Here is a 13,716-nt window from a genome sequence, read left to right as displayed (position 1 = left end):
AGAACTATTTGATATAGAATTTAAAGACCATACCTTTGGTATACAGAGGTATTGTCAACACGAATCAAAAGATGCTAAGATACAAATACTTCTATGAGTAAGCAAGCTTTTGCTAACAAGACCCACGAACTTACAGAAATCTCATCAACTGAGAACAGGATAAAATAAGCAATTGGAGTTGTTTTTATTTCTATTTTATTAATCCACTTCAAGAGGAAAGGAAAATGGGGAGAGTTGCAAGAAGTAGAAAGAAGAAGGAAAAACTAGGAAAGAGAAAGTGCTACAGAGAAAAATACAAGCATCAAAGAGACAGAGAGAAACAGGGGTACAAAGAAGCTGAGATGCGTGGGAAAGAAGGGGAAAGGTTAGGTGGAATAAAGACTAAGCTTAATGTAAATTTTCTAATCCCTTTTTATTCTGTATTTCGTTCACCAAGCTCAGTGTGTTACCGATATCTGTTAGTCAGTCTTGAAATAGTAACTAAGCCAGTTACTGTTTTGCTCTGTTTTTTCATGTTTGATTTTTATCTTTTAAATTTCAGAAGTTCCACCTTACTCTCGGATCCTTATGACAGCTGTCTAGGTGGAGAAGGGTAAGGACAGTGGCATTTTCTATGAGTCAGGAGATCAATAACGTGGAGGAAGAATACAAAATCAGGATCTGTGACTAGAGGCTACAGGCAGAGGCCCAGTCCCGCCATTCCCTAGCTACGTGACTGCAGCAGGATTCCTCGTTTCTCTTAGCCTCGGCTCCCTCATCTGTAAAACGGGCAAATATAACAGACGGTATAGAACCTGCCTGTGATGCAGGAGACCTGTGTTCGATCCCTGGGTCGGGAAGATCCCCTGGAGAAGGAAACGGTAACCCACTCCAGTGTTCTTGCCTGAAGAATCCCATGGACAGAGGAGCCTGGCGGGCTACAGTCCACGGGGTCGCAAAGTCGGACATGACGAGGTGACTAACACTACTACAACTACAACTACTGAGGAGTGAGGGTCCTAATATACAAAACATTTGGAAATAAGAGCATTAGAAAGCACTCACCCAAAGCTAAACTGTTCAAACTATCTCTGAGAACAAGGAAGACGATGTACTCTGTGAGTTTTCTTAGTGTCAACAATAATAACCTTGCAGTAACTGCTTGATATAAACAGCCTAGTCATTGGAATCATGTGTTTCTTTTGCATTAAAAATGGAAACTTTCCAAATAATGTTAAAAAACTGATTATTCCCTTCTGCTACTTCCAAAGTTGTCACAATGAGCCTCAGAAGTGAGTGAGGAAGTCCCATTCCTCAGGCCACAGTTCAGGGCCAGGCTTCTCCCCCTTTAACCCAGACTCATCTCCCCTCTGCCCAGAACACCTTCTAACCCAGGGACGGGGAACAGGCTACCTCAGGGCTCCTCACCACCACCCCCACCAGGCCATCACATCTGAAAGCTTCCGAAAAACCTTCCAATATCGAATGTCCAAATCGTGAACAGGAGTTTGTATTTTAATAGGAAGAATTATCTTTTCAAAGTAATCTACATAAATTTGTACTGAGGTTCAAGTTTTACCTTTCAGTCTGTAACGAATTAACTGAGTCTTTTCTAAAGCATGAAAGGAAAGAGATAAAAAGTCAAAACAGAAGCAGGGAATACAACAAACAAACAAATGCTGTTCTTAATCTAAGAGAAAATAAAAACATCTGATCACCTGGAGATCTAATGAAAACAGCAAATTAAATTTTAAAAGGAGAATGACTTCATAAGAACTAATTCTATTTTGAAGATTACAAATTTGTTTATAAAATAATTGCAATGTTTAAAGAAGCATCACACAATAATTCTTAAATGTCTTTATGCTGTCCAATGCACATAACTACAACATAGGAGAGTCTTTAAATCTAAAAGCTCACCATATTTTCACAAATAGCTGAGATTAGCGAACTTCACAATGATCATTTCTGATTAAAAACTGACGAAATTTTATGTCATTTGCAGTGAGTAAACAGAAACAAACAAACAAACAAGGCCACCATACCTAATCTAGGAGGAAATGAAGTGAAAGGAGCCATGATAAGTTCCACATGAGTTAAATTCACGAGGAAATATTCTTCTAGTTCTGGTATATCATCCTGCAAAAATTCACCCATTAAATTCTCTACAATTATGCTCTCAAGGTAATTACCTCTCACAAACTGCTTTTTGAAATTATCTTTTAAATATATATATTTAAATGGTATACAGAAAATATAAAAATCCAAACACAGAGTAGAAAAGATTAAAGTCAGAAAAAATAAACACATCTTAGCAATGATTTTTTTTGGATTTAACACCAAAAACAAAAACAATAAAAGCAAAAATAAAAAGGGGAACTATATCAAACTGAAAAGTTTCTGCATAGCAGAAGAAAACATCAAAAAAAGAAAAGGCAACCTATTAAATGGGAGAAAATACTTGGAAATTAATCCAAAATATATTTTGACAGTCATAGGAGTCAATAGCAAAACAACAAATAATCTGATTTAAAGTGCAGAGGAATGGAATAGAAATTTTTCCAAGGAGGATATACAAATGGCCGACCTGTACATGAAAATGCACTCAATGTCACTAACCATCATAGAAATGCAAGTCAAAACCACAATGAGACATCACCTCACACCTGTTAGAATGGCTATTATCAAAAAGATATCAGTGTTGGTGAGAATGTGGAGAAAGGGGACCCCTTTACCCTGTTGGTGGGAATGTAAACTGGTGCAGTCACTGTGCAAAACAATATGAAGGTTCCTGAGAAACTTAAAAATAGAACCACCAGCAATCCCCCACCTGGGTATTTATTCAAAGGAAATGAAAAAAGTATAATGAAGAGGTATATGCACTCCCATATTCATTACAGCATTATTCACAATGGCCAAGTTATAGAAACAACCAAAGTGTCCATCAACAGATGAAGGGGTAAGATGTGGTACATAAGATGGAACATTATTCAGCCACAAGGAAGAAGGAAATCCTTCATTTTGACAACAAAGATGGATCTTGAAGGAATTATGCTAAGTGAAATAAGCCAGACAAAGGAATACATACTGTATGGTAGAACTTATATGTGGAATCTAAAAAAAAAAAAAGAGTCATACTCATAAAACAGAGAATAGAAAACTGGTTGTCAGGGGCTAGGTGGGGAAGTTGGGGGTGGGGATAGGGAAGGAATTGGTAGAAGAGTACAAACTCAGCTATAGATGACTAAGATCTGAGGAACTAGAGTAAAACACAGTGATTCCAGCTGACAACACCTTACTGTGTAACTGAAATTTGCTGGTAGAGTAGAACGTGTATGTTCACACACACACAAAAAGATAAACACATTAGGTGATGGAAGTGATAACTAGATATGCAGAATCCTTTCACAGAGTCAACATAAATCAACACCATATACGCTTTAACTATCTTCCAATTTTATATACTTTTTAAGATTTTACATAAATTTACCATGCAGTATGGGTTAACTGTACTTCAATAAAGCTGAATTTTTTTAAAAAAGCATAAAACTATTAAACTTTTATATCTGATTATATGCTATTATGTTGAACCACATGAAATCATTTTATATTGATTTCAGTTTTTACCCGGACTAATATGTACACCAATTATATAAATATACAAGCTTAATATTATCTTAAATTTAATAAAAGATTTTAAATTGCCCTAATATCCAATTAGAGTGAAGAATAGAATAACATGGTGGGGAAAACACAGGCTTTGTCGTCAAAGAGACCTAGTACAACATTTCTGTAATTTTAGGTGAGTTGTTAAAACTTTCAGCCCTCAATTCTGCCATCTTTTTTTTTTTTATGGCCATGCTGGGTGTTCATTGCTGCGAGTGGGCTTTCTCCAGCTGCGGTGAGCAGCGGCCACCCTCTAGGTGCTGTGAACAGGCTTCTCACTGCAGAGACTTCTCTTGCCGCAGAGCACCGGTTCTGGGGCTGGCGGGCTTCAGCAGTGGCGGCTCCGGGGCTCTAGAGCACAGACTCAGCCACTGCGGCGCACGGGTTTAGCTGTCCGGCAGCACGTGGGATCTTCCCGGAGTAGGGATCGAACCCGTGTCCCCTGCATCAGCAGGCAGATGCTTAACCACTGGCACACCAGGGAAATCCAATTCCAATTTATAATGAGGGAAATAACAGCTGTTTGCGGGATACTGATTAAAAATATGTAAAACTGCTTAAACATATTGCATAGCAAATGCTTAACCACTGGACCACCAGGGAAGTCCAACTGCAATTCATAATGAGGGAAATAACAGCTACTTTGGGGATATTGATTAAAACTGGTTAAACATAATACATGCAGAGTACCTGGCCTAGAATGAGTCCCTAAAGAGTGATAGATACTTGTGATGGTTAATTTAAATACAATACTATGATTAACAACTAATAAAGCAGGTGCTCAAAACAGGAGGACTAGCAAAACCACATTATCAGTAACTAGACAGACAGCAATATTTACACAGAAATCCAATATATATATATATATATGAATACATAATATCAGTATATATACCTCTCTCTTCATTTTATTTAATGTAGATATGTTGCCACGTGAAAAACTAAGAAAATACAAGTCACTGGCTCTGTCTTCTATAACACACGGACCAATGAATTACAGAATCAGTGACGTACAGGGCCTGTCTCCCATCTACCCCCACCATACCCCATCCCCACGGAACGAATCTCCCCAGTCTGTATATACTGTATATATCCTCCCAGCCTGGCTTATTTCTGCACATACAGACTTGTGGTCTTTTAATCTTGTGCTAATCTGAGAATAGAAAGGGCTACAAAGACCTAGGGAGAAACACAGGAAATTTTGAAGTTCTGTGTTCATGGAACAAGACTCTGTAAACTAGACCTCTGAAAGGTGACTTTCTGCTTTAAAAACTAACATATCTGAGGAATAATTTGTTTATTTTTATTGTTACATTAACAGATACTATATTGGAAAGAAGATCACCTTAAAGTTTCATCAAATCTTGTGTCCTGTGTCACAGACTGAAACAATATTACCTTTCATCTTACAGCTTTAGAATTCTCAAATTATTGTATTAGGTCACAGTGTCACGGTAATCAACAAAAGAAGAATTACTGACTTCAGATGGTAGATGGTTTAGTACTTATAATTTTGTAAATGTAAAAAGCCTCTGAGAAAAGAAGAATTTTTAAGAAACAGAAGCCCCAAAATACACAGTAGTTGAAATTTCATTTTCTAAGGCAATATTCACTCTCTCCCCTCCTCCACCCTCTGCCTCACACAGTCATCTCCTACCCTCTCCACAGGTATTATTTTCATAAACCTCTTGGAAGTGAATTTAGGTGGTTGAAACACCAGGTCCCAAAACAGCACAAGATTCTGCAATGTGAAAAATCATTTAAAACACAATTTCAGTCACCAATGATTACTTGAAGTTTGACCATAATCACATCTTATACCATCAGCCTCTAGTGAGTTTCCTGCTATCTCTAATTTAACCAGTCTTAACAACTAAGACTCTGACCTACATGGCTTCACTGCTCCAATGAATCCTTCGGAGTAATCAAAATGCTCCTCTGGAATCTCTCAGGCCAATGCAATCTTAAAGGGGACTGCTCTAAAGAAATTTTCTTTATCAAAAGTTGTTTCTATAATAAAATACACAACAACAGATGACTCTATCTAGACAAGAACAGAATCCCTGTGTGGTTAAAAAAAAAAAAAGAAGTCACAAAAAGAGATAAGCTGATTTAAAGGCACCAGAGCATTTAATCGATTTCTACTTGTTACCTGGGTATTCACGTTTAGTGCAACAACAGCAAAATAAGTGTTTTACCTCAAGGATAGTAATGTCAATGGCTCCTGCTGTTTCCCCTTCTTCTAAAATCAGAAAGCCAACGACCGGGACAAAGTCCACATCTGGCTCAGCAAGGTTTCCTTCTGTTTGGTTCTTTCGACTCAACATTCCAGGAACTGTGGCATACGTGACATTAATTGCTCCTAAGTGAATTGGATGGGAAAAGATTTTATAATTAAATTTTTTTTTTAAATAGGAGGTTCAAGAGGGAGGGGACAAAGGTATACCTATGGCCGGTTCATGTTGATGTATGACAGAAACCAACACGATATTGTAAAGCAAATATCTTTCAATTAAAAATAAACAAATTTTAAAAAATAACATTATGAACTTTTTGAGTTTTGTAAAAGCACCTCAGTAGCTGCACTACTGGCCCCCAATTTTTCACCCCTTCCTATGTTTCTGACCTTTACCACGTAAGGGCTCAGGGATGCTGCACTGTGGGCAAGGCAGACCGCCCCGCCTCTAGACTTTGAGTTGACTGTATGACTTATTTCTGTTGCCAGCGCAAACACAAAGTAGGTGCTAGTTCTGAGCCTAGACCTGATGGAATCTGCATGTTTTTGCTTGCCCTCAGTGCTCCTAATGGTAGCAGGAGAAGAATGAGAGGCATATTGTAATAGAGTCACCCTGGGCCAAGCTGAGCCTCAGTTAGTGGACCCATAGCCCACCCGCTATCATACGCTGCTGAGACTATATCACTATTCATTGCACAGCACTTTGTGACACTAGATAGTACAATATTCATTTTTTTCCTGTTCCCGATTTATTTTAGCAATGGCTTTCATCCACCCTAGTAGAATATTTAAAAAGCACCTGCCTGAAAATTCCAGTCATTCAAGAGTAACACAAACCTAGAGATCCAAATTCTCTGTTGATGAAAAGCTTAACTGTTGTGTTAGCCTCCTGCAGCAAAACAAATCGTGATGAAAGAGCAAAATTTAACACTCCGTGTGGTTCATCACTGGCTTCTACGGTCAGAACAGCTGCGTATCCTTGAGCATCAAGCAGAGCGGCGCCTGCTGGTGAAACTCCTGAGAAAGTCAGGGACCACAAGAAATCGAACAGTGACTTGGCATTAACTTCTAAACACTTAAACATAATCTTAGTCTGCATAGTAAAGTAAGCAGAAAGTGGTTACTGTTACTTCTCTAACAGAAATCTTTAGATTGACAAACAGAAGCTACCTTTTAGTATTTCTTCTTCTTAGTAAATCATGATTCTTTTTTGCTTGACCAATTATTGTTATTATTTGCTGTACTGGTCGTCTGAATTACAGAAAGTGATCAGAAACTGAGGAAAATACCCAGATAACTTACACAAATTACTAAATCTAATTTATCCCATATAACTGATCCAGAATCCAAATTGGGAGTGGGTGATGGACAGCGAAGCCTGGCGTGCTGTGGTTCAAGGGGTCGCAAAGAGTTGGACATGACTGAGTAACTGAACTGAACTGAGTATAAAATTAACTTCATCAAATTCTACCTTTGGAGATGTATTTTATTCCATAGGACACACTTAGCAAAAATTCTAGAGTTTCAACTGAATCTATAAAGATAAGTATTTTCATGCTCAGCTGATTTGTTTGGATCTAAATTGTTACAGGGCAGATGATATTTAAAGTAACATTTTTTAAACTGGTATCCACCTAATCGTTAAATATAGATAGCAACTATTATTTTTTTTAAATAACATACCAGAAAAATAACAATTAAATTCTGCATTACCTTGTGTCCTGACATCATACAGAATGACCTGGTATACTTCTTTCTCCTCAGGAATATTGTCATCCAACAAATGCACAGATATTGTTTTATTCAATGACCCCTGTATCAAACACAAACAAATTCATCCCTCTACTGTCACTGAGCACAAACTATCTTCTACTTTTATTGTCTTTATAAGCCATGCACCTAAACATATTTTCACTTAAAGTGTTCTGTGGCTTAAAAAATAAATTATGTAAGAAAAAAAAAACCCACTGACTCCTAGAAAAATAGGCTTAGAGCAGATAGGGAACAACTGGAAGATTTTGAGTGCCGAGTTAATGTATGTAGATCTTATCTAATAAGCAATGTAGCACTACTAAAAATTCCAGACAATGTGATAAGTTGGAGAGATTTCTATGACAGTGGCGAATGAGAAAAACTGGAAGACCGGTGTTATAGGGAAACCAGTTAATAGAAGTCAAATGTAGTAATGAGAGCAAAAGGTTATAGAGGTTTATCTTAATATTTAAGCAGTGGAAAAAAAGAAAAAAAGACTCAAACATGTCATCAGATTAGAATTCCTATCAAGTGAGTCTGGAAAAGAGAAGATGAAGAGTAACAATAAAGTAGTACCAACTTAGTACCCAAGAACTGTTTTTTACAGAGTTAATCTTTCACCAATCATCTTTCAAAATATCAGAAAGAACACCTAAATGCAAGCTCAAGAACACTGTGTGAACAAGAGATAAAAAGACATTTGTTTCTAGGGCTATATTAGCTGTTTCATAGCAGTGAAACATTTAAGTTCCAGGGGCAATTAAAGTTCCAAGAGCGTGAGGAGTAGGCAAAGAGGGACAAGAGTCTTCATCGTCTGCAGAATGACAAGGCTGACACCAGCAGGGGAGGGCAGGAGACCAAGAGGGCTTGCCCCAGACACAAAGTCAACGTCTTCTGTTTGCTTAAAGGAGATCTATTCATACAAGGACATATACAAAAACAAGCCCCCTGCTGAAGTCTTAGAAATCCTTTGAGTTCCTAAGGAAGTAGCTCCCTCATCAATCTCTGTTAATCCTTGTACCACTTCATCAGAATTTTCCCATTTTCCTCACAAAACACAGTTTCCTCCAAGTAGTTCAGTACAGTTTTTCTTGGTGCTATTACCTCAGGAAAGAAGAGTTGACCAGTAGAGTTAGCAAAATTGAGTTCTAGGTTTTGCCCAATAATTTTCCAGTTAACAGTAACATTTCCTCGACCAGGGGGTGTTCTTATCACATGGAACTGTAAAATTTCTCCTGCAAGTCAAATGTACAGATTGATGAATGCTTTAATGTAAAATGAACTTATTCACATTTGAAATCAACAAAACCCAAATCCCAAACATGCAGCTGCTACAATGCCTTTTCTAAGAACATTACAAACCTGTTCTGTTTGCAATTCTCTAGAAGCTTTATACATGCTTATGCTTAACACATTACTGCTGATTCCACTTCTAAATACTTCCATTTAGCAGAACTTCAGAAAGTTTAATGAGTAAAAGTTAAAAAGCACATGCTAAAATGGAAAACACAAGCTTTTTATTCACTCCAAAACATGCACCAGAACAGAAATGTTCTGTAAATTTAATAACGAAGTCCTCAATGTCAAAACTAGCCATAATACAAGTAAATTCTTTCTTCACTTCTCAAAAGGACACAAATTCCTTACACTGGTATGCAATGTGATTTTACACAATGCATGCATAAAAATGCTTGCAAATACCTGAAAATCACATTTCTTTGAACTGTAACTTACATATACCATCAATGATTTTGTTTTATAAAAAGAAACACAAAGGAAAGGTGTCAAATCTGTATATCAACCTCTGTAACTTCACCAAAGTTACAGTTATCTTTCCTGGGTTATTGAAGCATTTTAGATACTTTCCATTCCTGGCTTTTATCCTCATGTAGTACTTTATAAAACTGAAGAAAATCAAATCAGACATCTCTTCTAAATTACTTAAAGTGAAACGTTAAGCCCCTACGGAAACTGGTGATGGCTTGCTGAAAATATGCTGCATTCAAAGGTTTGATGATGATGAAGACAAATTATATTAATGAAGCATATTACTAAAATGAGTGAATTGATATTTAAAAAGCTTTAAAAGAACATATCCTTATTCAAATTTTATAGCATAGACATATAGCTAAAAGCATGCATATTCATTTAAAAATCACTTTTTAGTTATCTAAACAAGTTAAATACTTCCGACCTTTTTTAAAGGAGAATAGCAATAAAACAAAATATGAACAGCCTTTCCAAATATATTTTAACTACCACAGTTTTTTTTACTTCTAATAGGCTTCTTAAAGTATCATAAATTAATTAATTTAGAGATTATCTTAATTTCAATTTGTTGTTGTTCAGTTGCTAAGTCATGTCTGACTCTGCAACCCCATGAACTGCAGCACGCCAGGCTTCTCTGTCCATCACTATCTCCCTGAGTTTCCTCAAACTCATGTCCATTGAGTCAGTGATGCCATCCAACCATCTCATCCTCTGTCACTCCTTTCTCCTCTTGCCCTCAACTTTTTAATTACTAATAAACAAAAAATTTTCATACTAAATTTGAGCACACATAACTTTAATACAATAAATTATTTGGGAATAGCAGAAAATATAAGAAAGCAAAAACATCAGAAAGACTTCTAAATAAAATTTCCCAAAACAATTCAATATTTAATGTATACATTTTAAAATGTTTCAATATGAAAAAAAATTGTAATTGTATCATGTTAGCAGGCCATGACTTGGATGTTTTTTGAAACAGAAAGGAAGCGCTACTAGAATGTCCAAAGGTTAGGGTATAACTGAAAGAATGGGTACAATCAGCCATAACTGCCATACCATCCAAAACATTTATACTTGTATAACTCAGAGGAATAAAACACAGACACTATCATGAAACCCCAAAGTAGCTCTCTTGTATACCATGCAGAATTCCACAAGGGTTTATTACTAAAAGACATGGAGAGACCTTTGGCGTTAGTAAGCTGTTTCACCTAGAGTGTTGTCTGGCGACACAGATAAAAAGCTATATAGAGTCATGCATTTCAAGAAAACATAGTAATATTTAAAAATGAAAATTATGTAAGTTTGAAAAACTACTAAAGATGTAATAAAAATACAAATGGCAAAAAAAAAATGTAGATCAATGGAAACCCATGTTGAAGGGGAACCTGTAAATTTCATAATAAAAAATCACAGTTGTAAGATGGTACATAGAGATTTGGGAATAAATGCACCATGAAAGGTGAAACTAAAAATGAAATCTAAGGAGAAAGATATAAAATCTTCCTATGAATTTATTACATGTAAAAATACTCAGTCTAATACCACTTTTAAGACCACTTTTGAAAATTTAATGATACCATGCAAGTAACTTGCAAGAAAATATGACAAGAAACACAATTTGAAGCACAACACACACTCTTAAAAGGTAAATCAAGCATTCCTTAAACACATAATTGTCTAGACCTACTGAAAATCATATCAATAGTATAAATGATGTGAAGACTGTCTATTGATCAAAAAACTCTGCCTCTTTAAGACAGACTGCTAAGAATCAGACCCATTTGAAATGCTTCCTAGGAAAAATTACCAGAAAGCTACCTTCTACCTAGAGAAGGAGTCAAAGAATATAGGAAAAGGAAAAAATTAGAAATAGATGCTCAGTCTTCTAAATATAAGGGAAGGACAGAAGATAAGGCCTAGAGAGAGAAAGTCAAATTTTCAGATAACAAATGTCTCAACATACTGCTTCTAGTTTTTTCCCAGGATGAAGCCCTAGGGAGGGCCCTCCCCTATAGAAAAGTCTAACTCTTGGAAGATCATCTTGATATGAAATCGAAAGTCCAGTAAGAGTCAGTGATACATTTCAACTCTAAGCAGAAGATCTATTATATGCGCTCTTGGCCTAGCCTAACACAAATAAGAACTAGGCATAAAATTCATTTTAATAACCCAGAGTGTTTCATCTACTTGTTGCAAAACAAATCAGGGCTCTTTTCACAAAGATAAATATCAAGTACAATATGTATAACAATAATGGAAAACTAAAATATGGGAAACATATTTTAATAGATACATGTATAATGGTATACAGGTACCATCCAAATTGACTGTGCTCTACAATAGAAAATGATTTAAAACAATTACAGAAATACAAATAGTACGAAACACATTCTGTCAATAAGAACAGTTAAGACAGAAAGTTGAATGCTTCTAATATAGCAGTTTGATAAATATTTTTTTAAAGAATCACATCTCTTGTTCAAATATTTGCCCACAAAAGATATATGCTGTCTCTAAGAAAAGGAAAAATTTTAAATCTATTGAACATGACATAATGATTCTGATGCTGCAAAGCTGTGTGAAGTGAACCATCTAACACAGATTTATAAAGAGTGCATTTATACACAGCATGCGATAAAAACCTACTCTCCCATATTTCTCAATTCTGCCCATTACATTTGAAAGAAAGTAATATTTACCACTGGGCATCTATCCAATTGCCTTAGGACAAAAATGCAGAAGCAGGACTTTACAGAATTCCATATAATGTTAAACACGAGGGCCATCCCTCTCCATGAACTGAAAATGTATTCTAAAGCCAGAAGTTCAGCACAGTCCACATTTTAAAACTAATCACATAAATGAAACTCCAGCACTAGGTCAAAAGCAATGTTAACACTGTCAAAAGCACATATGGCATTTTTATAATTTCATTTCCTTAGCAGTTATCTTTGAAGAATCACCGTGAAGTTTTCATTTTTGTAAACTTCTACGTGATATATATGTCTCTATGCAATCTTGCAGTAACATAAAGAATTATAACACAAAATGCTGAATTCTTGAGGTCGAACATAATGCTTTTGAAAAAAGAAAATTAACTTAGACTCTAAGAAAAGGTTCAGGAGGAAAGGGAAAGAAAAGTAAACTAAAAAAATAGAAATTTCTTCCATTTTTTATTTAGAAAATGTAAGAAGTCTAGGGAGTACTAATAAATGAAAGCAATACATCTTTCTTCTTCCTGTAGCAAACTCATGCTCATAAATTGATATGATAAAGCAGCTATCTAACCAAGAACAGACATGGACCATGTGTTTTAAGGACCAATCATTTTTCCTGTTTGCATCCCCTGCAGATATTTAGCTGTTGGAAACTGCAGAGACCACAATCTGGCTTTCAGGTTAAGTTCAGTCAGGTGAAAGCGAACACAGGTGTCAGAATGTGCAGTTTCTCCAAGATGACTTGGAGCTCAGCACGAGAGCCTAAGTTTCTTCAGAGCCCCCAGCCCACCTCTACCACCACCATCCAGATTTCCTTAAGATGAACATCATGACACTAGCTCCTTTATAGTTCTAATCCCCCTAAAGTGATCCAGGACATCCAAATACTTTTGTACTCTTAGGGAAAAAACCCCATCATATTGCTGAAAATCATATACCTAGAGCAGCTCTTAAGTCCTCCAATAAATCTAATCCTTTCTGGTTACTGAATTTATTCCCTCCATGAAACTAACACTTTTATTCTCTTCTTCTACCTTACCTTCTTCTCTGTATTTCTTCAACAAAATAAAAAGTGAAGTGAAGTCGCTCAGTCGTGTCCGACTCTTTGCAACCCCATGGACTGTAGCCTACCAGGATCCTCAGTCCATGGAATTTTCCAGGCAAGAATACTGGAGTGGGTTGCCATTTCCTTCTCCAGGGGATCTTCCCAACCCAGGGATTGAACCCGGGTCTCCCGCATTGTAGGCAGACTCTTTACCGTCTGAGCTACCAGGGAAGCCAAAATAAAAACAAGTCCAAAATACTCTATGCTTTACTATCTACAATGTAAAAAGTCTAGGGAGTACTAACTAATGAATGCAATTCATCGTCCTATTTCCTGTACCAAACTCATGCTCACAGGTTGATATGATAAAGCAGATTTATTATATCTATTTTATCATATCAGATATGATACGATAATCACATCAGCTTTCTCCAGTTTTTCTCCTCTCCTTGCTCTCAGAGCCAATAAGCTGAATATCCCCTAAGGCCGTGCGTCTCAGCCCTAAAGCAGTGAAAGACAAGGGGCCTTTGTTTTGTTTTTCTTGA

At 36.4% G+C, this 13,716-nt stretch overlaps 1 protein-coding gene across 1 annotated transcript in view; it reads right to left on the bottom strand.

Annotated features, from left to right (window-relative positions):
- The window catches only part of ADGRV1 (adhesion G protein-coupled receptor V1), a 540,993-nt gene that overhangs the window by 404,267 nt on the left and 123,010 nt on the right, over positions 1–13,716 (bottom strand). Inside the window, exons 35-39 of the mRNA XM_043913586.1 lie at positions 8,738–8,868; positions 7,595–7,694; positions 6,719–6,898; positions 5,844–6,007; positions 2,025–2,118 (exon numbers count right to left, since the gene is read on the bottom strand). Coding sequence (XP_043769521.1) covers positions 2,025–2,118; positions 5,844–6,007; positions 6,719–6,898; positions 7,595–7,694; positions 8,738–8,868 — 669 coding nt within the window. The remainder of the gene's footprint in view (positions 1–2,024; positions 2,119–5,843; positions 6,008–6,718; positions 6,899–7,594; positions 7,695–8,737; positions 8,869–13,716) is intronic.

Source organism: Cervus elaphus, chromosome 9 (assembly GCF_910594005.1).
Source record: "Cervus elaphus chromosome 9, mCerEla1.1, whole genome shotgun sequence".
Classification (NCBI taxonomy): domain Eukaryota; kingdom Metazoa; phylum Chordata; class Mammalia; order Artiodactyla; family Cervidae; genus Cervus; species Cervus elaphus.
Note: the sequence above shows the minus strand (reverse complement) of the source record. Positions and strands in the feature narration are given on the sequence as shown.